This window comes from Palaemon carinicauda, chromosome 19 (genome assembly GCF_036898095.1).
Source record: "Palaemon carinicauda isolate YSFRI2023 chromosome 19, ASM3689809v2, whole genome shotgun sequence".
NCBI lineage: Eukaryota > Metazoa > Arthropoda > Malacostraca > Decapoda > Palaemonidae > Palaemon > Palaemon carinicauda.
In genome coordinates, this window is record NC_090743.1 from 126,552,762 (window position 1) to 126,580,119 (window position 27,358).

Genomic DNA, 27,358 nt, shown 5'->3' on the forward strand with positions numbered 1-27,358 from the left:
CATCCGCAGTTGAGGGTCGCGCGATGGCGAGCAGCATCCGCAGGGTAGCAGAAGGGCGTGCAGGGAAACCCTGACACGCAAGGGAAGAACCCCCGTGGGAGGCAACCCTTTGCCCCGAAGGGATCGTTGTCCGCCGGGAGACTGATGTCCGTCGGAAGACCGCTGTCCGTCGGGAAGACCGCTGTCCGTCGGGAAGACCGTTGCCCGTCGGAAGACGAGATCAGACTGCTGTCCATCTGCACCAAGGCGGAAGATCAAGAAAAGGAGAGTAGGCTGCAAACGGAGATTCAAAAAGGCACCTCTAGCACCCTTATAGGGAGAAGAGAGGCCCTTACGACGAGGCGGACGGTGGGCCTTACGGCAAGGGAGGCCAACAGCAACAGCAACAGAAGAATTCTCCGAAGAGGAGTCTCTATGAGTGTACTCTCTCGCGAACGAAAGAGAAACACTTCGTAGAAGAGACTGGTCAGCAGTGACCTAAAAGGAGCAATCCTCCGAAGAGGAGCTCCTGCAGTTCCCCAGCCCCTTGAGCGAAACTGCAGGTGCGACCGCTCAGCACCAAGAGCATAGTCGCACGAAAAAAAGGCAAGAGGAGAACCCTCCATAAGGGGAAAAACTCAAGCCTGGACAGGAAAAACTTCCCTCAGAAGGAAAGTTACCTGCCCAAGAAGGCAAGCCTCCTGAGAGTTCTAAAATGAACTGGAGAGCTGTCCGTCGTCACGGGAGTACTTCCAGTAGAAGGAGACACGCCCCTGACGAAAACACAAGGGGGGGAGGCAGCAACAGCTCACACCGTTGCCATATTACAGAAACGAACTAGATCGGTAACTGTAAAAAAATAAAACAAAAAACATTAGTACACATTCATTCCCCCGGGAAGGCTCCGAAGAGGAATCCCGAGGGAAAGGAAAAGAATTACACAACAGGCACGTGCCCTCACAACCACTTACACTCACGGAAGGAGAGCTGTAACCAAAACAGAATTATAACAATTATAATTATGTAACTATGTAATTATGTAATTTAAATATGAATGAACACTAAAGAAAGAACGAAAACCCCGAAGGAATCGTTCTACAAAGCTGAAAAATCAACAAATACAATTAGATTCATAAACTAATTGAGACAAACGTACGGCGTAGCAACCCCCCCCCCATACGGAAAGGAAGCTACAAGGGCGTAGTAACACGTAGTAAAAGGGTGAACGACCTCAAGAGAGAGAGAGAGAGAGAGAGAGAGAGAGAGAGAGAGAGAGAGAGAGAGAGAGAGAGAGAGACATAAGTCAAACTCGATCGCCACCCAACACCGTGGCGGCCTAACTGCCGAGGACACCACGTAGATAAGTACACTACACACACAAATCTGAAAAGGAAACTTACTGATTTCTATACTCAAATATGTATACAAACATGAAAACATGTTTACATATATATTGAGTAAATGAAAAGTAAGCGATTACGTAAAGACAAAACAAACAATGGCTGCCAAGAGAGGACCAAGACAGAGACGTCTGTCACAGTCCGAGCCAAAAGTGAAAGTGAGCATTCATCTGTGTGTGAGGGAGGGGAGGGGTAGCTAGCTACCACTCCCCTACCCCCCGCGCTAGTTTAACTAGCGCGGGGTAATACACCCTCGTTAAATTCTAATGGCTCGCCCATTTCAGCTGCGCTAAAAGGTAAACCCTGTGTAAATAGCGTGGTTTGTATTTCGGTTACGGAACAATTCCTCTTTTTCTCTTTTGTTTAATCACCGATCACATATTCTACGATATATACGTTTATTTAAGATTTAACACCAACTGCATATTTACTATAACAATTTTAGACAAAACTCTGGTATTCTTACCAAATTTGTCGAGCTTCGGCGAGAGGCCTCGGTAGTTGTGCAATGCTGTCATGACATCCCGTTTTGTTTTTTCCACATTTTGGTACTGTTGAGCAAAAATTGAGATATTACTAATGAACACAGTAATCATGAAATAAAAAAATTTACTTGGAAAGAGAAATGAAAAAGCTACAAAACTACTGTATAAACATACGCTTAGCTAATCATTTAAAAAAAAAAGCCCCTCCTATTACAGTAAAAATGATATTTTAATTATAAAATAAATTTTTGAATATACTTACCCGGTGAATATATATAGCTGCAACTCTGTTGCTCGACAGACAAAAAAAACAGTAAAAACTCGCCAGCGATCGCTATACAGGTTGCGGGTGTGCCCATCAGCGCCAACTGTCGGCCAGATACCATACTCGATGTAAACAAAGACTCAATTTCTTCTCATCCCACTGCGTCTCTATTGGGGAGGAAGGGAGGGTCGTTTAATTTATATATTCACCGGGTAAGTATATTCAAAAATTTATTTTATAATTAAAATATCATTTTTAAATATTTAACTTAGCCGGTGAATATATATAGCTGATTCACACCCAGGGTGGTGGGTAGAGACCAGTTAAATATGTTTACATCATATAAGCTAAGAGTTTTTATTTCATTTTAGAAGTTATCAATATAACAAAAACAAAATAAATAGGTACCTGGTAAGGAAGTCGACTTAGACGATTACTCTGCCTTGTAAGTACGTCTTCCTTACGGAGCCTCGCGATCCTCTTAGGATGCTGACAGACCCCTAGGAGCTGAAGTATCAAGGGCTGCAACCCATACAACAGGACCTCATCAAACCCCTAATCTGGACGCTCTCAAGAAATGACTTTGACCACCCGCCAAATCAACCAGGATGCGAAAGGCTTCTTAGCCTTCCGGACAACCCATAAAAAACAACATTAAAAACATTTCAAGAGACAGATTAAAAGGATATGGAATTAGGGAATTGTAGTGGTTGAGCCCTCACCCACTACTGCACTCGCTGCTACGAATGGTCCCAGTGTGTAGCAGTTCTCGTAAAGACTGGACATCTTTCAAGTAAAATGACGCGAACACTGACTTGCTTCTCCAATAGGTTGCGTCCATTATACTTTGCAGAGATCTATTTTGCTTAACCCGAGAAATGCGGCAATGTCATTTTACTACAGTCCCGTGGTGCGGCTATCTTGACAAAAATACAATGTTTCAGAATCTAACCCATAACTATACCAATGTTTTTGTAATAACTTCGTGCATGTATCATCCAAATATTTTATCCTACATCTTGTTTGTTAATTTGTTATAAACCATCAAAGTTAATTTTCAAGCGCGACGTGGAATCTTGCGTGATGGCCAATGGGTGAGTCTGGATTGTCTTTCATGGGTGGGGGGGGGATGGGTAGTATGATGGGTATCACCCACGGTATCACGGGACTGTTTGCGCCCGGTAGAGGTTAGCGAGTTTTATTTACTTCATTCCGTATTATGTAATGAAGGTTTTAGGCTATTTTTAACAAATACCCTTTACTATATATTGAAAAGTGTCGTGATAAAAAAAATACTTTATATTTTCAAATCCTATGATATAGAATTTTATATAATCCTGAAATAATAATGATAATTTTAGTTGATGTAGTCACATTTACTATTTACAAACACTTTATTTGCTTCTTTTTTTCCTTTATCTATTCATAAAGTGACTATTGTTACCATTGCAATTATTTTAAATCTGTTCAAAATAATATATCGTATTTAGAGAGAATATATATTTTTACTTAAAATTTTGATAAATCAAAATATTTGAAGAAACAAATTGATTAAAAGTAATGCAATATCATAGTGTTTTACAATATATATATATATATATATATATATATATATATATATATATATATATATATATATATATATATATATATATATATATATTATTTGTAACCTAAAATGTCATAATATTTAAAGTACTTAAAGAGAGCAATGATTATATCATATTGAAAACATAATAACTATTATTGGAATCTTGAATAGATAAACATAGTAACTAATAAACTCATGACCTAGCCTATGTGTTCAGACTAATTAAAATAGGTTTTTATGACATTTTTAAGCATTTGTATATAGTAATGCGTATATCAAAAGCATCACCGCATATTAAAATATACAGTATTTACGGTATATACAAAAGATATAGAAAATTCCTATTGTGGATATACATAATGAAAACAGGCTACATAAAAAAATTCTTAAAAAGATTATCTCTCTCTCTCTCTCTCTCTCTCTCTCTCTCTCTCTCTCTCTCTCTCTCTCTCTCTCTCTCTCTCTCTCTCTCTCTCTCTGTCAATATTTATTTTGGGTATGCCAGTGACGAAAGCAGTCGGTTGGACATGAAGACACATTACATTACATTATAATAGTAACTCATACTCCTTGTAAACAGCCCTCCACTTACTTATAATAAAATTATACTTTGTAAACAAACACTCGGGGATATTCAAAACTAAAACATTCGGTATTGTTGTCGTTAATATAAAACCAGGCAACCGCCGTCCTGACGTAGGCTTTGAGAGTTGCCACAGGTTTTATTTACCTCCCTACACAATATATTACGATGTGATATCGTTGGTGTGTATGTGTATGTATAATGTTATGTTTTTTTTTTTTCATCATTTATGTTTCTAATATGTTAATATAAAACCAATTTTAACTGAAAATAATAACAATTCGCCTTTTTCCCTTGCAAAAAAGTTAAAGTCCATATATGGAAAGGTTTTACATTATACATAATAATATAGGTAAAATAAAGTTATAAACATTAAAATTTCTACCAGAAATATTATTTTATCATAAGAAAAATAATAAATGTCGAATAAGTTCACAAGGGAATTTGCAAGAAGAGATAGAAAATTGCGCTCTGAAGAGGCTTATAGCAGTCTCCCATACAGCCGCTCAAGAGGCTTGTAGCAGTTCTCGGGTTAAAGGCCACGGAAGTTGCTACAGCTCTAACTTCGTGCGTCTTCACCTTAAGCAAAGCTCGGTCTTCCTCACTCAGATGTGAATAAGCTTCTCGTATTAACAATCTGATAAAGTATGACAAGGCATTCTTTGACATAGGCAAGGATGGTTTCTTAACTGAACACCATAAAGCTTCAGATTGGCCTCGTAAAGGTTTAGTACGATCTAAATAGAACTTAAGAGCTCTAACAGGGCATAAGACTCTTTCTAGTTCATTGCCTACGATCTCCGATAAGCTGGGAATATCGAAAGATTTAGGCCAAGGCCGAGAAGGTAGCTCATTTTTGGCTAGAAAACCAAGTTGCAGCGAACAAGTAGCTTTTTCCGACGAAAATCCGATGTTCTTGCTGAAGGCATGAATCTCACTGACTCTCTTAGCCGAGGCTAAGCATACCAGGAAAAGAGTCTTAAGAGTGAGATCTTTCAGGGAGGCTGACTGTAAAGGCTCAAACCTGTCTGACATGAGGAATCTTAGTACCACGTCTAAATTCCACCCATTAGTAGCCAAACGACGCTCCTTAGTGGTCTCAAAAGACTTAAGGAGGTCTTGCAGATCTTTATTGTTGGAAAGATCTAAGCCTCTATGCCGGAAGACCAATGCCAACATGCTTCTGTAGCCCTTGATAGTGGGAGCTGAAAGGGATCGTCCTTTTCTCAGGTATAAGAGAAAATCAGCTATTTGGGCTACAGAGGTACTGGTCGAGGATACAGAAACTGACTTACACCAGTCTCGGAAGACTTCCCACTTCGATTGGTAGACTCTAATGGTAGACGCTCTCCTTGCTCTAGCAATCGCACTGGCTGCCTCCTTCGAAAAGCCTCTAGCTCTCGAGAGTCTTTCGATAGTCTGAAGGCAGTCAGACGAAGAGCGTGGAGGCTTTGGTGTACCTTCTTTACGTGTGGCTGACGTAGAAGGTCTACTCTTAGAGGAAGACTTCTGGGCACGTCCACTAACCATCAAAGTACCTCGGTGAACCATTCTCTCGCGGGCCAGAGGGGAGCAACTAACGTCAACCTTGTCCCTTCGTGAGAGGCGAACTTCTGCAGTACCTTGTTGACAATCTTGAACGGTGGGAATGCGTAGAGATCCAGATGTGACCAATCTAGGAGGAAGGCATCTATATGTATTGCTGCTGGGTCCGGGACTGGGGAGCAATAGATTGGAAGCCTCTTCGTCAGCGAGGTTGCAAAGAGATCTATGGTTGGTTGACCCCAAGTGGCCCAAAGTCTCTTGCACACATCCTTGTGGAGGGTCCACTCGGTTGGAATTACTTGCCCTTTCCGACTGAGACAATCTGCTATGACGTTCAAGTCGCCCTGGATGAACCTCGTTACTAGGGAGATGTCTCGACCTTTTGACCAGATGAGCAGGTCCCTTGCGATCTCGTACAACGTCAGTGAGTGGGTACCTCCTTGTTTGGAGATGTACGCCAAGGCCGTGGTGTTGTCCGAGTTTACTTCCACCACTTTGCCTCGAAGGAGATACTCGAAGCTTTTCAAGGCCAGATGAACTGCCAACAGCTCCTTGCAGTTGATATGCATGCTCTTCTGACTCGAGTTCCACAGACCTGAGCATTCCCGACTGTCCAGCGTCGTGCCCCAGCCCAAGTCCGATGCGTCCGAGAAGAGAACGTGGTTGGGTATCTGAACAGCCAGGGGAAGACCCTCTCTTAGGTTGATATTGTCCTTCCACCAAGTCAGACAAGACTTTATCTTTCCGGAAATCGGGATCGAGACCGCCTCTAGCGTCTTGTCCTTTTTCCAGTGAAAAGCCAGATGGAATTGAAGAGGACGGAGGTGTAGTCTTCCTAGTGATACAAATTGCTCCAGGGATGACAGCGTCCCTACCAGACTCATCCACAGCCTGACTGAGCAGCGTTCTTTCTTCAGCATCTTCTGGATGGATAGCAGGGCTTGATCTATTCTGGGGGCCGACGGAAAAGCCCGAAAAGCTTGACTGTGAATCTCCATCCCTAAATACAGAATAGTTTGGGATGGGACCAGCTGCGACTTTTCCAAATTGACTAGGAGTCCCAATTCCTTGGTCAGATCTAGAGTCCACTTGAGATCCTTCAGACAGCGACGACTGGAAGAGGCTCTGAGAAGCCAGTCGTCCAAATAAAGGGAGGCTCGGATGTCCGATAAGTGGAAGAATTTGGCCACATTCCTCATCAGCCTCGTAAATACGAGAGGAGCTGTGCTTAGGCCAAAGCACAGGGCCCGAAACTGGTAAACCACATCTTCGAAGACGAATCTCAGAAAAGGTTGGGAGTCTGAGTGAATGGGGATGTGGAAGTAGGCGTCCCTTAGGTCTAGCGAGACCATCCAGTCTTCCTTTCTGACCGCTGCTAAGACTGACTTTGAGGTCTCCATGGAGAACTTCGTCTTTGTGACAAAGACATTCAGAGCACTGACGTCTAGCACCGGTCTCCAACCTCCTGTCTTCTTTGAAACTAGGAAGAGACGGTTGTAAAATCCCGGTGATCGAAGGTCCGAGACTTTGACCACCGCTCCCTTCTCTAGCAAAAGAGACACTTCCAGTTTCAGGGCTTGTCTCTTTTCTTCCTCTCTGTACCTGGGAGAGAGATCGATGGGGGACGTCGCTAGAGGGGGTTTGCGTACAAAAGGGATTTTGTACCCCTCTCTGAGTAACTTGACAGATTGTTGATCTGCGCCCCTCTTCTCCCAGGCTTGCCAGAAGTTCTTGAGTCTGGCTCCTACTGCTGTCTGAAGTTGCGGGCAGTCAGACTCTGCCCTTAGAGGACTTGGATCCTTTCCTCTTCCCTCGCTTCCCTTCGGCACGAGCACCTCCTCTGCTGGAGGCTCTGCCACGAAAGGGCGGAATAAAGCGAGACGCTGGAGTGTCTATCCTCGGTCTAGCAGACAATGTAGGCAAAGGGGGAGCTTTGCGAGCCGAGGACGCAACTAGATCGTGGGTGCCCTTCTGAACTAAAGATAAGGCAATTTCCTTTACCAAGACTTCAGGAAACAGGCACTTGGAAAGGGGAGCAAAGAGTAGCTCAGATCTTTGGCATGGCGTCACTCCAGCAGACAGGAAAGAACAGAGAGACTCTCGCTTCTTCAGGACTCCGGACGTGAATGAGGCGGCTAGCTCGTTGGACCCATCACGGACGGCCTTGTCCATGCAGGACATAATGAGCAAGGAAACATCCTTATCTGCAGAAGAGATTTTCCTGCTCAGGGCTCCTAAGCACCAGTCTAGGAAGTTAAAGACTTCGAAAGCCCTAAATATCCCTTTAAGAAGGTGGTCCAGGTCCGATGGTGACCAACAAATCTTCGAGCGTCTCATGGCAAGGCGGCGGGGAGAGTCTACAAGACTTGAGAAGTCGCCCTGGGCAGAGGCAGGAACTCCCAAGCCGAGAACCTCTCCCGTGGCATACCAGACGCTCGATCTGGACGAGAGTTTAGATGGGGGAAAGGCAAATGCTGTCTTCCCTAAACACTTCTTAGACTCTAACCAGTCTCCCAACAGCCGCAACGCTCTCTTGGATGAGCGAGAGAGAACGAGTTTAGTAAAGGCAGGTGCGGTAGCAGGCACGCCTAATACAAACTCTGACGGGGGCGAACGAGGAGCCACAGAAACAAAGTGGTCAGGGAACAACTCCTTAAATACAGCCATGACTTTTCTAAAGTCCAATGATGGTTGAGTTGCCTTAGGCTCGTCAAGTTCTGAAGGTTGATCGTCTTGTGGTTCAGCAACGTCCTCATCTGATAGTTCCTCATCCGAAAACTGATGAGGAAACGGCAACGGAGTGGGCAACGTTTGGTTCGCTGAGTTTGGTCACACTGGTGCATGCGTGACGGAGCCGGACGCAGCGTCATGGAACTGCTGCACAGTCTGTGAACTGTCAACAACCATGGGTGCGCGAGGACGCACAGCGGCCACCCGAGACTGTTTAGACCGTCTGGGTTGTGCAGTCAACACCATACCGGGTTGCGGAGGTTGACGCACCGCGTCAAAACAAGTCACCTCTGATGGTTGCTGAACGTCCTGAACGTCAACAACCACCTCCGTGCGTCGCCTAACGTCAACGTGCGGCTGGCAACCCACACTGGGTCGCATCAGTGGAGGTACCACCCCAACTGGTAGACGCGAGAAAGTTACATCAGCGTCAACAGGACGCACAACAGACCGCTTGGATGGTTGTTGGCCAGAAGGTTCAGCAGCAACCTTCTCCGCATTAAAGTCCTCCATCAAGGACGCAAGCTTGGACTGCATGTCCTGCAGCAACACCCATTTAGGGTCTACGGTAGCAGGTGCGGCAACAGACGGGGTGAGCGACTGAGGCGGTACCGCTTTGCCTCTCTTAGGCGGCGAGCAGTCATCAGATGACGGCAACGAGTCCGAACTGACCCAGTGGCTACAACCGGGACGTTGGACTTGTCCTGAAGGGACGGACTTACGTTTTAAAGGTCGTGAGACCTTGGTCCAAGGTTTCTTACGAGAAACACCTTCGGACGACGAGGTAAAAACGGGCTCTCTCGTCTTACGTAGGTAGGGGCGATCTTGGGGAGATACGCCTGATACCATGGAGGGAACGTCTGTTCGCTGATCAAGGCCTCTCGAACCCATGCGTCGTACGACATTGCTTCTCCCCTGGGCTTGGGAGCTTGCAAGAGGTCCCGGACTAGGAGGACGACAGGCACGAACAGACGAACCCTCAAGCGCAACACTGTTCACAACACTTTGAGAAACACTAGGCAGTTTATCACTTCCCGCGGCACTTTGGCTTGCAAGGGACTCAACTCTCTCCCCCAAGGCATGGATAGCACGCATCATGTCAGCCATCGATGGTTCCTGAGTGCTAGGAGGGGGGTTAGGAACAACCACTACAGGGGAAGGAATAGGTTGAGGGGCATGAGGAGAGGAAAAATCTACCGACCTAGAAGAACTTCTCCTTACCCTATCTCTCCCTAGTCTGCGTGTATACTTCTCAAATTCGATAAAATCGAATTCCGAAAGGCCCACGCATTCCTCACACCGATCTTCCAATTGACAGGTTTTACTCCGACAATTGGAACAAACAGTGTGAGGGTCGAGAGAAGCCTTTGGAAGACGCCCAGAACAGTCCCTAGCATTGCATTTTCTGAACTTGGGAACTTGTGAAAGGTCAGCCATTTTGAATTGGTCAAGGGAAAATTCCAAAAAACGATCTAAGTCATCAACAATGAATCCGATACAAAAAAGAGTTCAAGGATTTATTTGAAGAAAAACCCTGCACTGCGAAAGCTCAAAACCAAATTAAAGTACTTCACCAAATATGATGGGAAAAACTCCAGCTTTCAACAGCGAGTAAAGTACGTCTTGTTGACACGTCGACAGAGAAGAAATTGAGTCTTTGTTTACATCGAGTATGGTATCTGGCCGACAGTTGGCGCTGATGGGCACACCCGCAACCTGTATAGCGATCGCTGGCGAGTTTTTACTGTTTTTTTTGTCTGTCGAGCAACAGAGTTGCAGCTATATATATTCACCGGCTAAGTTAAATATTTAAAAAAATCTTTGCTTCTACGTCAGTAACTTGATGAGACAAGTATGAAAAAAGCAACAATATATAATAATCAACAAATTGCTTATCAACAAACCAATATACAGTAGGTTACATCTTATGTTACTGCAATATCACAAATTTTTCAAGTCATTTGTATTTTTTTTAGCTATACAGTGATACCTCGGTAGTCGAACGACTCTATACTCGAACAATTCGGAGTTCGACCAAAATTTTCGAGAAATTTTTGCTGCGGTGCTCGACCAAAAATTCGGTACTCGACCAGCCGAACACGTGACGACCGCATGGGCTTTGTGATGATCGCGCCATCTCGGCCACTCTCGCTTGTTCGGGAAGCATCAGTTCTCTCGAGAGCGTCACTCAGACAACGCGCGATCAGCATTCGTTGTGATTTAGTGATTTTCAGTGCTTTTAATTGCTTTTTTAGCTTTCATAATGAGTCCCAAGAAAGTAATGAGTGTTAAGGGGAAGGAGAAGAGGAAAACAGTGCGAACAACGATCGAGTTGAAGAAGGAAATTATAGCGAAATATGAGAATGGTGTACGAGTGTCCGATTTAGCGGTAGAATACGGAATGGCGAAGTCGACCATTTCTACGTTTTTAAAGCATAAAGAAATGATTAAGAAGGCGAATGTTGCAACGGGAGTTACGGCGGTAACTAAGCAAAGGCCACAAGTGATTGAGGAGATGGAAAAGTTGCTTTTAATATTTATTAAAGAAAAACAGTTGGCCGGGGAAAGTGTTAGTGAAGCGTTCATTTGTGAAAAAGCGTTGCATATCTATGAAGAATTAGTGAAGAAAAGTCCGAGTACCAGTGAAAGTGATTCATTTACATTTAAAGCGAGCAGGGGTTGGTTTGAAAAGTTTCGTAATAGAACAGGTATTCATCGTGTTACTAGGCATGGGGAGGCAGCTAGTTCGGATCAAATTGCAGCCGATAAATACGTGGGGGAATTCGATCGGTACATAAATGAACAAAATTTGATCGCACAACAAGTCTTTAATTGTGATGAGACTGGGTTATTTTGGAAGAAAATGCCAGCCAATACGTACATTACCAAGGACGAGACGAAGATGCCAGGTCACAAGCCAATGAAAGATAGGCTAACATTGTTGCTGTGTGCAAATGCAAGTGGCGATTGCAAGATCAAACCCTTGTTAGTGTACCACTCGGACAACCCCCGGGTGTTCAAACGAAATAATATTTGTAAAAGTGCACTACCAGTTATGTGGCGCTCGAACACTAAATCTTGGGTCACAAGACAATTCTTTACTGAGTGGATAAACGAAGTGTTTGCCCCCCAGGTTAAGGCTTACCTCATTGAAAAGAGCTTGCCAATGAAATGTCTTCTGGTTATGGACAATGCTCCTGCACATCCTCCAGGTCTCGAGGATGACTTGAAAGAAGAATACAGCTTTATCAAAATCAAATTCTTGCCCCCCAATACTACTCCCATACTCCAGCCCATGGACCAACAGGTCATTTCAAACTTCAAAAAACTCTATACCAAGGCCCTTTTCAGAAAGTGTTTTGAAGTGACCAGTGACACGAAGTTGACCCTAAAGGAATTCTGGAAGGAACACTTCAGCATCCTCAACTCTGTTAACATGATTGACCAAGCTTGGCGAGGTGTGACCTATAGGACATTGAACTCTGCCTGGCGTAAGCTGTGGCCATCATGTGTCACAGAGAGGGAGTTTGAAGGTTTCCAACCAGAGGCGGGTCCAAGCACTGCTACCCCTGTAATTTCTGATGACACTGATGTCGTTGAGGAAATTGTTGTCATGGGCAGGAGTTTGGGGCTTGAGGTCGACAAGGATGATATTGATGAGCTTGTAGAAAGCCATTCTACCGAGTTGACTGTGGAGGAATTGTTGCACCTGCAACAACAACAGCAGCAGGATCTGATTGTGGAGCAGGAATCTTCAGAAGAGGATGAGGTAAGGGAGGATGTTCCAAGTTCTCTCATCAATGAAATTTGTTCCAAGTGGGCAGATGTGCAGGCTTTTGCTGAAAAATACCACCCAGAAATTGCAGTAGCAAACCGGGCAGTGCATATGTTTAATGATAGTGTCATGTATCATTTTCGAAGAATACTGCAGAGGAGGAAGAAACAATTAACAATAGACCAGTTTTTCACAAAAGAAAAGAAAGCTGCTACATCAAAGCCTGTTTCTCCTCCAAAGAAGAGACAAAGAAGAGAAGAAACCCCTGAAATAGATCTGCCCACCCTTTCATTGGAGAGAGAAACAACTCCTGAAGGAGAACTACCCCGCCACATCATGGAAGGGGACTCTCCTTCCAAGCAGTAACCTCCCCCTTCCATCCTCTCCACATCCATCCCTGTATGCCATCGAACCGCTGCTCAAAGGTATGTTCACTACAGTACAGAAAATGGTTTAAAATTGTTTTATTTTAGTACAGTAAATGGTTTAAAATTGTTTTATAGGATTTTCTGACCAATTTCATACACATTTAGATAATTATTGTTGTTTAGGTACACGTTTTATTAATATTTTGGGCCTGTTCGAGTGCTTGGGAACGGAATAGAATATATACCATTATTTCTTATGGGGAAAAAAAATTCGGTACTCGAACAAATCGGAGGTCGAACACGGATCTCGAACGGATTATGGTCGAGTACCGAGGTATCACTGTATAAACCTGAAACCATACATAGGAGTAAGACGTTGGCAAAACTGAAACGACCGTTTAGACTTTTAACAAAGTAATGTTGGTCGCTGGGTGGCAGGTGCTTGCGGGGTGGATGAGGTGTGCCATGAAACTTGAAGGTTTCAGGTTTGTATAGTTAGGAAAAATACGAATTACTTTTAGTTTAATATTTGTGATCTGTTCCTACTCATAATACAAACCATCGACCTTTTATATGATATACAGTATCAGTCATACCGCTCTTCACGGAAGAGTCTGCTTACGATATTTTCAAGCTGTGAAACAAGATGCAAATATTTTTATGACTGGCTTTGCAAAAAAATTTTCATTTTGAGGAAAGAGATTTGCCAGCCAGGCCAAGAATAAAATAGTCACCCAATAAAAAAGTTGAAGAAAATGGTTTTAGATAATAGAAAATGTAGCCGTAGTCTATAACAGGGATAACTATAATAGTACAGTACATATGGTACTGTATATTTTGTGTATGTACAGTTCTGTACTGTATGTATTGTATTACAGTATTTTCCATTTATTATTACATTATGTTATAATAGCAACTTAATTTACAAGTATTAACAGTTAGTTTAGATATATAAAATGGTTCAAATATATTTGGCTGTACAGTATTTTATTTTGGTTATACAATAGCTTTATTATAAGATTTAATGTGAAGTTTTGTAGCGTTTGGAACGAATTAGACAATTTGCATGTGAAATGTGACTCAATACGAACAAATCACTTTACGAAAGGCACCTTAAAACGAATTACTTTTGTGCTGTTAGGCATTACTGTATTAAGGAGGGAAGAAATCCTTGTGATCAATCTCAATGACCTTTGGTCGTAAAGATATCCACGCTAGCCTGGACCAAGATACATTAGTTTAGTTCAGAGTTGGGGTGAGAACCCGGAGGGGCGTCATTGAGCAGGTCGAGTGAAGATAGGCCTCCTTCAATGGGCTTAGATGACACTTCTCTGAGCAGTTCAAGTTCCCTAATGAGTTATAAGACCTTGAAGAAAGTCGACTCCGTCCCTGGGCTGTCTGTCTAGACAGGCACAGAACCCTGATCTGGAGTGAGTGAATCTGAGGGATATGAAGATATCCTCACTCCCATGGGAGGACTCCACACAGGAGGAAGGGATCTTCACTGACAGCACAGACCCGATTGGGGCCCAGGACCCCAACGGGCCAGTAATCCCTTGGAAGAAAGATGGTGCTTGGACTTAATGTCTTTGCAATTAGACCGGGAGTCTAATGGAACCCAGTTCAAACCTTTCAGGAAGTTTTCCTAGGTAAAACTACATGGCTCAAGCCCATAGAGCTCGAGAACATTTATCACCAGATCAGGGTGATCGCGGCAAACTATGAACGTGTTCTTAGAGAATGCGTTTCAGAGGAACGTCTCCTACAGGACTTGAGTCGTGATCAGGGTGTTTGTGATTATTGCACCAAACAGAACCTGGAAAGGTAAGCCTTCCTGCCTAATGGGGACCGAAACCAAGCTGTACGCGACTTACCCTTTCAAGACAAGCAAGAACGAGAAACACTAGCCTTCTTATCTACCGAGGAAGAAGAGGGAGAATCATATGATCTCCTTTCTCGTGGCAAACAAAACAGACAACCGGGATGTTTGTACTCATGGAGATCCAGGCTGAAAAGATTGGTCATGTGATCGTGCTTGCGGAGATCCAGACTGAGTTTTTCACGGGGAGAAAGAACAGAAGGGCGAAAGGTGCTCTGCCTCTCCTTACACTGAGTAGGTGATTCCAGACGATTGGAAAACTTGGAAGCATCATCCTATACTTCACTCTTCCTTGCAAATCTCTTAGCAGGGTGGTCTGTTACCAAAGCGTCTTGAGACCGTCCCAGGGCAGGAGAGGGACAAAGATCCTTACCACTAGCAAATGGGATCAGTCTCTCATTATTCTGATCCCTGGAACATTCCCCAAAGCTTTCTTACTGAGGGTAGGGGCTCGTAGCAGCGTTACACCCACCATGAAACCAAGTAGGGGAATCGTTTGAAGTCACAAGAGATTTCGAACGACCTGTCATTTGCGCTTTGGTGACCTCTTCATCTTCCTCAGAGCAGCAAATTGTGATAGTGCAGGTGACGACATCTCCAAAGCAGGAAAAGAAGGCTCAGCAGAAGAGACAAGAGAAGGAGAGCAAGCTCACTTAACCCTTTCTTATTCTTCTTCCCAGCGATTAAGGATTTTGCATATGTTGACATACCTTCACAACAGGGGATTCCTCTACAGGAATAGGTTCATCATTAAGGGCCTTGTCACACACCAACTAGGCAGGGGGAGCCAGATAGGAGGAAGAAGCAACAGACTTCTGGGCTCTGGTGGATGAGGACACCTTCAGAAGTTTCTCCGCTAATGGGACACCATCAATACCCAGCAAAGACCACAAAAAAAAAAAAGAGAGAGAGAGAGAGAGAGAGAGAGAGAGAGAGAGAGAGAGAGTGTGTTTCCCTACTAGAGGAGGGCAGCAGATGAGCTCCACGAAACAACAACACCGACAACGTACAAGGGGTCAACGTCTGACGCTGACGCTAATAAGAGTCGACTAGCTATACCGCGAAAAACGCGGGGTCGATCGCTACTGCCGAGCGAGAGGCAGGATGGTGAATTGACAACTCTCGAGGAGGCGATTCATGAATTGCTGGACGTTTCAGACTGGTGTTAGCCCAAAGGGTTACTACCTGGGGGGCCAGAAAGTCAATGGTGTGGGTGCCAGAGAGAAGGAGGGTCTCTAAAGCCTTACTGGTACTGTGTGACGGTGAACGATCATTAATCACCCTACCTTCCTAGCGGCCACAACCACCGCCTTTGGTGGCTGCAGTTGGTAATCCTCTTTGCATGAGGATGTGACGGCTGCCGACGCGTTGGAGAGCGTTGTGAATCCTCCTGTTGAAGACGCGATGGTGATTGCCAACATGAAGACCGATGACTCGATCGATGAGAGGGAGTGTGTCCCCACGTTAACAAGCGATACCGCGGGATCGATCATTACCGCTGATGGTGTCTCAACAATCCTCAAGAAGGCGACTCACGCGTAGCTGAGCATGAAGGCTGACCGATGAGAGATGATACATATTGAAGAGAATCATGAACAGGTGAGTAAACGCATTCCGAAGGGAAGCGACGCGATGGTTTAGGAACGCTCTGAGTTACGGCTAAACGCTCGTTCGTTAAGTGACGAATGAGCGATTGCCGAGACGGTGAAGACCTAAGCGACCCATTTGGTCGTCAAGGTGAACGCTGTTGGTAAGATGAACGCTGGCAAGCAGGTGATTTCCGAGCTGGTGGAGGAGCAGGAGATTCTCGCGTTCTCGGCAATTCTCACATAGTAGAAGCTTGATGAGAAGTCGAATGTGTATGCGATTCTCGTGTAACCGAACGCTTAGGTGGCACACGATTTGTTGATCGTTGGCGATGGTTAACCAGATGACTTCGATCTCGAGGAAGACCGTGTAGGCGAAGAATTGCTTTTCAAATACTACTTCCTCATGCCATAGCTCTTCCAGCTCTGACTAAGGGGAAGCTGCAGTGTAGGAATGTCCTCAGCACGAGGAGCAAAAATAGCGAGGATCCAGGTCCTCCAGTAACATAACAGTACCGCAAAATCGGCTGGTTTGCCTGCAAAACTCGCATGTCATGCGCCCTCAAGTACCCACACACCAAATTACACATGAGAAGTAAAAAGTTTTGAATTTTAGCCAGCCAGAGAGAAAGTGGAAGGAGACGTCTGTCTTCAAACACGGCTGAGATTAAAAGTGAAGAAGGTATGACTGAGAAGGAATGACGATTCTCTCTGTTACCACTGGTAACAACACGAACGGTTACTGACACCTAATTAAAAACTTTTATAACTGTATGCCAGACTGCTCTAATTTCTTCTCCAATGTAAAGAATGTATGGTTTGTATTTTGTATAGGAACAACATATATTTAGGCAAAGTTTGTATGATCCTAAGTTCTCACTTACAGTATGTTAGATAATGAAAAGTTTTTACATGCTCCAGAGAATTTAATGTACATAACAAGCCATCATACATTTACATAACCCTCATACAGTATATTCATAAATCAATACAGTAATACCAAATGAAAATTTTCATGACCCCAATGAATGGAAAATAATTGTACTGTACTGTGCTACAGTACTTGAGCTGGTGTAAGAATATTCTTCTAATGCATACTTAAATGACAAATAATTCTTATTTATTTGGATTATGAGCATTATCCTTAACTTATTGTTTTGCATAACCTAAATATTACTTGGCAATGATTTTTGCAATTTTTGTAAGTAACCTATCCAAGGCTAGCATAAGCTAGTTAGTTCACATGTCTATTTCTTTGCTCTCATACATAATTCTTTGGATGTTACGAGAGCTGACTGTATATTCCCTTTACACCAAATCATTTTTGTATACTGTATCAAATAACTGAACAGATACTGATGAAACGCACAGTTTCCTCAATGTGGCTTTCAACCCTTTTACTCCCAAGCTATTTGGAACTTTCCAACCCTTAACCCCCAAGCGTTTTTTTTTTTTTTTTTTTACAAACACATTTGGCAGTATATTTTCTTTAAATTGCTCTAACAGCCTTAATTTTCGTCATAGAGAGGTCAGGTTGGTCTCATTCTCTTGGACAATGCCTGAAGTTTCTCAAAAAATTATCAAAAATATGCAAAAAAAAATGTAAATAGCAGTTTTTTGCAAGGACGTACCGGTACGTCCATGGGGGTAAGGGGAAGAGTTTTGTGAAACGTACCAGTACGTCCAGTGGGGGTAAAAGGGTTAATAGTAAATGTTACATTCAATAGAGCTAAATATTACCACACAAAAAAATAGTGTACCATACAATATAGGATATGTTTCAATCTATACACTTCTTAGATCAAATAATTTACTATATTTCTTTATAAAATCCTACCCATGATAACCATATCGTAACAAATGAGGAAAACCATTCCTTTAGAAATAAAAGTGGATTTAAACATCAGAATTCAATTTGCATTGACATCAAAATTCAATCAATATCAGTAGCCATCAAGTTTATCCAGTGTGACGGTCTGAACGATCCCCCAGTCTCAGAATTCTCCTTGATAATCTGCGCATGCGCGAACATTACCGTTTGCCAGTGCATACGAGGTTGATGTTTTATTTTCCTGTAATGTTAGCGTGCGCAGCTCAACATTACCGCTTGCCAGTACATACGAGCTTGATGTTTTATTTTCATGCGAGCGAAGCGAGCTAATGGCGGAAAAGAACCATTATACAATGTCAGGGAGAATTCTGAGACCGGGGGATCATTCAGACCTTCACACCGTCTGAGCAAACGCCTCTGCTCCTAACTCGAACACCGTGGCTAAAACTAGATTCAAAGGTATTAGAACTTGACGAGATAACGTAAAAGTTCGAAGGGATATGGTTCCACTAAGCGTTTACTAACCTCCCAATTAAAGCAATGGATTAGATTACTGCTCCCATTATACTATTTGGGAGACGATATAACTTATTTATGTCTGATTACTCTGTTGCTGCTTAGACGGGGAGCCTTTGTATATCAGCGGCCAGTTCCTCATGCGTTGATTTAAGATGAACATCGACTAACCTAAACTTTCTCCCCTAACCTAACCTACAAGCTGTGTCTTTACCTACTTACCTAACGGGGGGCGCTACCCCCCTTACACTGCCGTATTTTAAGTTAGCCGTAGTCAAACATACAAGTGGCCGCTATCATACATACACCCCAATTAGTTTTATGAATTTTTACAACACAATGAACCAACTAAAAAAAAATTAAATTAACAGTTCTGTTAATCACATTAACAGTTCTTTTAATCACATTAACGACCAGAACAGCCTAAAATAACATTAATATAAACAACGAGATGTCTTTGGAACGTGTAGGAGAGATTAGCCTACCTACGTTAAGACAATGAACCGACTAATAAATTTTTAAATTAACAGTTATGTTAATCACATTAACAACCACAACAGCCTAAAATAACATTAAAATAACCGACGAGATGTCTCATGAACATAAAAGGAGAGATTAGCCCACCTACGGTAGGTATATTACGGCCAACAAGAGATAATGAACCCGTAACATTGGATAGAGACAAATTTCAATTGTTTTTCCATCTTACCCTGTTAGCGACTGCCTGGGACACCACTTGTTCATACTGAGGTGACATTTCTAACAAAACAGCTCAAATGTGTCTTAAATTAATATCCTTCATTACACTAGTGTCAAGAAATACGACAGAGGAGTCAGGGACTGGGCCACTGAACAGATGATTCATTCAGCGTTATATACGTATCGCGTAATGGTGTCTCTGCATACGGAGATAACATATCTTTCATATGTGAGATATTCTATCCTTCTTTTTAGTAATAATAATAATATATTTATTCTAAATATCGTAATTAATTTATAAAATTCATCAATAATATTAAAAAACGGAAAGTCTTTTTCCAATGCGTAACCTCACATTAAGGTAAAAGAGCGACTGCCCCTGACGAATTGTTTACAATTTCTTCAATACTCTGGTAAAAATCCCCTTTGCGTTAACTATTACTTGATATGTATTACCATAGCTAAGTTTTACATAGGTTTATTCACAATTTTATATTAGCATTTTCATAAAAAAAATAACGTTAGATTAAACCTATGCATCAATGGGTAGACACGTTCTTTATGCTATATTATCGTTATCCCTTGTTTGGTACGCGTTTCTTTGTTCGGTGAGATGGCTTATTTTAATGTAAAGCATTATAATAATGTCAATTTCCTGTCTTATTAAAGATTGTCAAAGTAAGGCCCTATAACTCTTAATAGAAGGCAAGTGTCCACAGCATTGAAGAGTCTAATGCAGTGGCAGCTTTTCTGGACATTGTTTTGTCTATCATCGGAAATCACAAAGATTACTAATGGGTGATTCACGCTACTATTATGAATCATAATGGTGTAATATCCGATTTCATAGAGTTTGCTTTCCAATGACTATTTCAAATAAATAATGGCTCAAGGGAAAATAATTATTTTATTGTGGTATATAATATTTGGCAGGATTTGTTTAAAAACAAGATCTTTGAAGTAATCATTTGAGAATTTTTACTGAAATTTCATCAACTGTAGGTTTTGTAACTGCCAACAAGTGTTTGAAAAAAAAGGTATGAGATCTAATGAATCATCTTAGACGTTAGCTCAAAGAAAAACAAAATAATCATAGGGTTAATCTATCCAAAGTGCAACTTAGGAAATATTAACAAGAGTATCAAGACTGATGATAGGTGTTCCCCAACCCCAGCCCGAGAAAGATCCAGTCCAATCCTTGTCCCCCATCTCTGACAGTTCTAGCATTATGAAATCCACGAGGAGGATAAACAACATAGGTGACAACATATTCCCTTGGAGTACTCCGCTGTTCACTGGAAATTCATTTGATAAGACTCCATTAACATTAACTTTGCACTTGCTATGCTTATGAATAGGCTTAATCAAATTTACATATTTAAGAGGAATCCCATAGTAATGCAGGACTCTCCATAAAATTGGCCGGTGCACACTATCAAAGGCTTTTTCATAGTCCATAAATGCCATCAAAAGGAGATTTCTATATTCTACGCATTGCAGTACAACATGTCTTAAAATGAAAATTTGGTCAGTGCAACTCTTACCTTTTTTAAATCCTGCTTGTTCATCTCCCAGCTCTTCATCAATCTTTCTCTCCAGTCTCTTTAGAATAAGCATACTATATATTTTCATAACAACTGACGTAAGTGTTATGTCTCTGTAATTATTGCAATCAGTCAGATCTCTTTTTTTTACCAACACTCCTAACTCCCATTCATCAGGTTTTGCCTCTTCATACCACATTCTACAAAATAATCTTGTAAGTAGTCTGGGAGTCACTTCATTTTCGGCCAGTATCACTTCGGCAGTTATTCCATCGTATCCAGGGGCTTTCCGTCTCTTTATTTTTTTTAAGGATAGCTTCGAATTCAAACTGAATCCATTCACGTACACATCCAGGTCTTCATCAGCTTCAGGTATATCAATCAAATTATTCCCTTCATATCTCCTATTCATAACCTCACTAAAGTGTTCCATCCAATGTTGTCCTTCTTCATCTTTTGTTGCTATAATAGAGCCATCTCTCTTTTTGATGGATATATGCTTCTTCTTCTTTGCCCCAGTCGAGATTTCATTAGTAATTCTATGGGCAATTCTTACACCATTGCCACTTCCTGAATTCATAGCTTTGTCAGCCTCAGCCACTATAGTCTCTCGTCATTCATGGCTTTTCTTTTGACATCTCTGTTACAACTGGAATGCTTAGCACACCCTACCTTGAAATTTTCATTACTTCGAAAACTTTCAACAATCAATTTCTGTTTTTGTCTCCTTTTTATAGTATCCCAAGTATCATTTGATATCCAAGGCTTTCTCCTTGTAACTGCATGTCCCAAGACTTCACTACCAAGTGACTGATCTATTTATTATCTTATTATCACACCATTTTTCATTAATTGTCTTTTTTTTCGTCTCTTAAAGTCTCTAAAACTGTAAATCGATTCCTACATTCAATTGCAAATGTTTCTCTAAGCTCTTCTAAAATCTTAGTTGTATTAAACCCAGGTATTCTATCCATCTTTCTGTTGAGTGCTTTCAGTTTTAATTTCAGTGTGGCAATGAGGAGCTGGTGATCATTACCAATATCTGCACCTCTATAGCTTCTTAAATTTCTCAGAGTCCTTCTTCTTTATCAAGATATATATATATATATATATATATATATATATATATATATATATATATATATATATATATATATATATAGTATAAATATGATTACATGAGATGTAGCAATAGACATTAAAGTTCACATAATTTCCAACAATTGATATAAAGACTTAAAATAAAACCACTGGCATAAAATGAAATTTAATGAAAAGATAACATCTTTAAGACAGTATATAGCCCTTAGATTTCGTCACTAACTCCCCAACCCCATATCTCTCAGGTCTCAATGTGGCCCATATCCAGTAGGTTGGCACGGGCACCAGCCACCCATTAAGATACTACCAATAGAGAGTTATGGGGTCCTTTGACTAGCCAGGCAGCACTACATTGGATCCTCTCTGGTTACGGTTCACTTTCCCCTTGCCTAAACATCACACACGCCGAATAGTCTGGCCTGTTCTTTACGGATTCTATTCTGTCCTCATACACCTGACAACACTGAGATTACCAAACAATTCTTCTTCACTCAAGGGGGTTAACTACTGTGCTGTAATTGTTCGGTGGCTACTTTCCTCTTGGTAAGGGTAGGAGAGATTCTTCATCTATGGTAAGCAGCTCTTCTAGGAGAAGGATGTTCCAAAATCAAACCATTGTTCTCTAATCTTGGGTAGTGTCATAGTCTCTGTACCATGGTCTTCCACTGTATCTTGGGTTAGAGTTCTCTTGCTTGAGGGTACACTCGGGCACACTATTCTATCTAATTTCTCTTCGTACTGTCATTAAAATATTCGATTTTTCCTTGTTTCCTTTCGTCACTGGGTTATTTTCCCTGTTGGGACCCCTTAGACTTATAGCATACTGTTTTTTCCAACTAGGGTTGTAGCTTAGCAAATAATAATAATAATAATAATAATAATAATAATAATAATAATAATAATAATAATAATAATAATAATAATAATAATAATAATACGTGAACCTGACACGTATGTGACGTTTACCTTCAAGTCATCTTCCCGCTCCGCTGGTACCGTATCAGTCATCACCAACCGTCTTAATTTATCCATACGTGTTGTGTTCTCTTCGCCTAAGCCTTTAGAAAAATAAAAATAATGAATTAGTTCATTATGACCTTGGATTATTGATTTAATTATGTTACGAAAAGAGAATACCATATCTTGTGGTTAGGTAGGCAAGTATAGATATTTATTAATAAAGCTTAATACCCAGATAACAGGAGATTTGTATATGATTTCTTAAAAGATCGAACGCTAAGTAGTGCCTTTAGATAAGTGGGCAGAGTATTCCAAAGTTTAATACCTTGGTATAGATACGATTGCTCGCATCTATTAATACGTATGAAAGGAAGAGTTAAGTTTGAATTTCTTGTTCCATATGGATGAACTGATTGTTCCTGAATTATTTTTCGTCTTAAATCTGGAAATTTGTTCAAAATAAGTGTTTGGAACATCATATTCATTAAGGAGAGCTTATAAGTGTCTTCCAGCTTCAATATCGAGAGAGACCGGAAGAGTGGCGATGTATGAGCTAAGTAATCACTGGAGCTTATGATTCTTACCAGTCTTTTTTGACAAGAGTTTTTAAGATAAAGATAATTTTAGAGATGGACTTTGCCTGAGATTTGCTAAGGAGGTTATCTTGATACAGGTAAATTTCATTTTTTTTTTTTATAATACTGTTAGAGACGAACCTCTTTATGATTTACTGTTCTCGTGTGAAGATAAAGAATTATCTATGTTATATATATATATATATATATATATATATATATATATATATATATATATATATATATATATATATATATATATATATATATATATATATATATATATATATATAGTATATATAGAAAAAAGAATGGGTCCCTAGATATTATCAAAGAAGCCGGGAAAGGAAGTGAAAAACATGGATTAACGAGCTAAATAAATGCTGGTATAAACTGGTAAAAAAAAAAAAGGTAAACAGACGGGAGAGGTAAGACATGTCAGAAGCCTTTGTCCTACAGTGAGTTACAGCTGGGAATTACAAAGCGAGATTAGGTGAAGGATGATATGGAGAGATGAGGTATGTTTGGTGGAAGAGAATGTCTTTGATAGAAGGCATTGGAGAAGGCGCATCAGGCAACCGATTCCTTAATGTAGTGATAAGGACGAGAAGATATATATATATATATATATATATATATATATATATATATATATATATATATATATATATATATATATATATATATAATTTATGTCTACAGATATGAAGTTCAACGTAAAACATATAACGCGCTTTTCTTGCTTGGTGTGTCCTTCGCTTGCCGGGTACAGTATTGAGTTGAACATTCTGAAACATAAATTATTAACTCACTGGCAACAATGGTTTTCCGATAATGAAAGCGCCAGCTGCGACCTTGCCTGCAGTGTTCTAGACTGCAGACCATTATTTATCACAATTATGTGAAAGTCTCCTTCACCTCTTCACCATTAAGTCGCTTAGTCGTTGAATAATACAAGGAATTTCATCCTAAAGTGAATTGTCTTTCCCTGCTTTGAAGAAACGCTGCCTCACGTAAAGCTGTGACGTCGTCAGTATGCTCACGCATAACTGTGGCGTCGTGGTTATGTTTCAGATTATATGATAGAGAAAATATTTGCAGTTTATTGTTTAGATAAGCGCTATCGGCCTCTTTGTATTTCTTGGTATTCTATCAATATCATAGAAATCTTTATTATGTATTTTAAATTGAATGAGAATCTTATCGGAAGATCTGTTATCCAACTGTATTTTAGTGATTTGTGATTAGCAAGGGAATAACAAATAATAAAAGTATTCTTAGCTTGTCTTGCAACATGATATAATTGGCTTTCAAGCAGAAGCAGAAAAATTAAAGAGTATTGATAATGTTTCTTTGAATTTGTATGACTTAAAATTTTAGGTGTGATCCTCGACAGCAAATTTACTTTTGAGAAACACATTAGGTCTGTATCTTCTTCAATTGCACAAAAAAAATTGGCTTATTGAGAAAGTCTTACAAGATTTTCGGTGATCAATCTATTCTGAAGAAGTGTTTTAATTCTTTCATTTTACCTTGTTTCGAGTATTTCTCTCCTGTCTGGTCTTCAGCTGCTGATTCTCATCTTAATTTGTTGGACAGAAACTTACGGTCTATTAAATTTCTTATTCCTGATCTAAATATTAATCTTTGGCACCGTCGTTCAATTAGTTCTTTATGCATGTTGCATCAGATTTTTCATAACTCTGACCATCCTTTACATTCAGATCTCCCTGGACAATTCTATCCTGTTCGTAATACTAGGCAGGCAGTTAATTCTAATAGCCAGGCCTTCTCCATCATGAGGCTCAATACTACACAGTATTCTAGAAGTTTTATTCCAGCTGTTACCAAGTTGTGGAATGATCTTCCTAATCGGGTAGTTGAATCAGTAGAACTTCAAAAGTTCAAAGTTGCAGCAAATGTTTTTATGTTGACCAGGCTGACATGAGTCTTTTTATAGTTTATATATGACATATCTGTTTTTGACGTTGTTAATAGTTTATATAGGACATATCCCTTTTGACGTTGTCACTGTTTTTAGAATGATTTATTGTTAATTTATTCTCATCATTTATTTATTTCCTTATTTCCTTTTCTCACTGTGCTATTTTCCCCTATTGGAGCCCTTGGCCTTATAGCATCTTGCTTTTCCAGCTAGGGTTGTAGCTTGGCTAGTAATAATAATAATAATAATAATAATAATAATAATAATAATAATAATAACACAAGTAGAAGTTGGTCATAGGCCTAGAGAGATGTGGATGAATTTAAACAATCACATATTTTCTTAATAAGAATAAAACGTTCCGTAATTTTAATACTGTAGAATGAAAAAAAGAATATAAATTTTTCATCAATGGATACTTGAAATTTCTCTGAACTATAAAATACTTAGGCATGACTCAAGTTTGTCCAAAATGCTTCATTACACAGCCCGGTAGACCTAAGCAGTTTTATGCAGGTAGGCCTATTCTTTTAGATGTTCCCGCGAACGGCTATGAATATATTATGTAAAATTGTCCATCCAATTATCGATTAAGACCTATTTTAATGTCGTCAGTTTTTTGAATATGTTACTTTAATTGTGCATTACTTCTCTTGTAGTTTTAATTATTTCCTTTCCTCACTGTGCAATTTGCCCTTTCGGACCCCTTGGGCTTATAGCATCCTGGTTTTCTAAGGTTGTAGCTAACAACAACAATAATAATAATAATAATAATAATGATTATTATTATTATCATTATATCTATTATTATTATTATTATTATTATTATTATTATTATTATTATTATTATTATTATTATAATCTCATTCAGCTAGCCCGGCCTACATATCAATGTAAATTGTATGGAATCATTTCACTCATAAATGAAAGAAAAATGTAAGAAACGAATCTTAAGATATCTAAGACAAAATATTAAAAAAAAAGTATTCAGCTTAAGTATATAAAGATATAATAACAGTAGTAGGTTGGCCAGTGCACCAGTCACCCGTTGAGATATTACTGCTAGAGAGTTATGGGTCCTTCAACTAGCAAGGCATTATTACATTGGTAATGCTCCTTTTGTCTTTGCCTACACATACACCGAATAGTCTTGGCCTTTTCCTTCCACATTCTCCTCTGTCCTCATACACCTAATGACACTGAAATTACCAAACAATTTTTCTTAGCTCAATGTGTTAACTAAAGCAATGTAATTGTTCAGTGGCTGCTTTCCTCTTGGTGAGGGTAGAAGAGATTCTTTAGCTATGGTAAGCAGCTCTTCTAAAAGAAGGACACTCCAAAAACAAACCATTGTTCTCTCGTCTTAGGTAGTGCCATAACCTCTGTACCATGGTCTTCGAATCCACTGTCTTGGGGTAGAGTTCTCTTGCTTGAGGGTACACCCATGCACACGATTCTGTCTTATTTATCTTCCTCTTGTTTTTAAAGGTTTTTATAATTTAGTTGAAGTATGAAAGATTTTTTTAATGTTGTTACTGTTCTTAAAATATTCAAATTTAATTCTTAATTACTTCTATTGTAGTTTAATTATTTCCTAATTTCCTTTCCTCACTGGGCTATTTTTTCATGTTGTGGCCCTTGGGCTTATGGCATGCTGCTTTTCCCACTGGAGTTGTAGCTTAGCAAGTAATAATAATAATAATAATAATAATAATAATAATAATAATAATAATAATAATAATAATCTCTTCTACAGTTAAGAGAACAAGAAAGCTGGACCTGTGTTTACCTAGTGTACCAAGGGTGTATTGATGAGTAAGACTTTCACATTGCGTTACCGTCGATAAATTCTTCACGTTTCGATCAAGTAACCAACAAGTTATATTGCCCTACTGCCTTTAACTTCAAGTTCTGATCATGCCAATACCCTCATTTCCAAGTTACCATCGAGATAACACCAACGACATTCTCAGAAAGAGCTACTGTCAACTTCAAGTTCAG

At 40.4% G+C, this 27,358-nt stretch overlaps 1 protein-coding gene across 9 annotated transcripts in view; it reads right to left on the bottom strand.

The window, feature by feature from the left end:
* The window catches only part of TSG101 (tumor susceptibility gene 101), a 90,590-nt gene that overhangs the window by 63,125 nt on the left and 107 nt on the right, over positions 1 to 27,358 (bottom strand). For 5 of the 9 annotated variants that reach the window (XM_068393930.1, XM_068393927.1, XM_068393926.1 and 2 more), the window contains exons 1-3: positions 24,225 to 24,312; positions 22,844 to 22,935; positions 1,846 to 1,930 (exon numbers count right to left, since the gene is read on the bottom strand). In XM_068393930.1, the coding sequence (XP_068250031.1) occupies positions 1,846 to 1,930; positions 22,844 to 22,935; positions 24,225 to 24,297 (250 nt within the window). In that variant the 5' untranslated portion in view covers positions 24,298 to 24,312. Of the gene's footprint in view, positions 1 to 1,845; positions 1,931 to 19,242; positions 19,408 to 22,843; positions 22,936 to 24,224; positions 24,313 to 27,146 lie in introns of those variants that run through there. The other 4 variants (XM_068393932.1, XM_068393931.1, XM_068393929.1 and 1 more) reach the window with 2 other exon arrangements.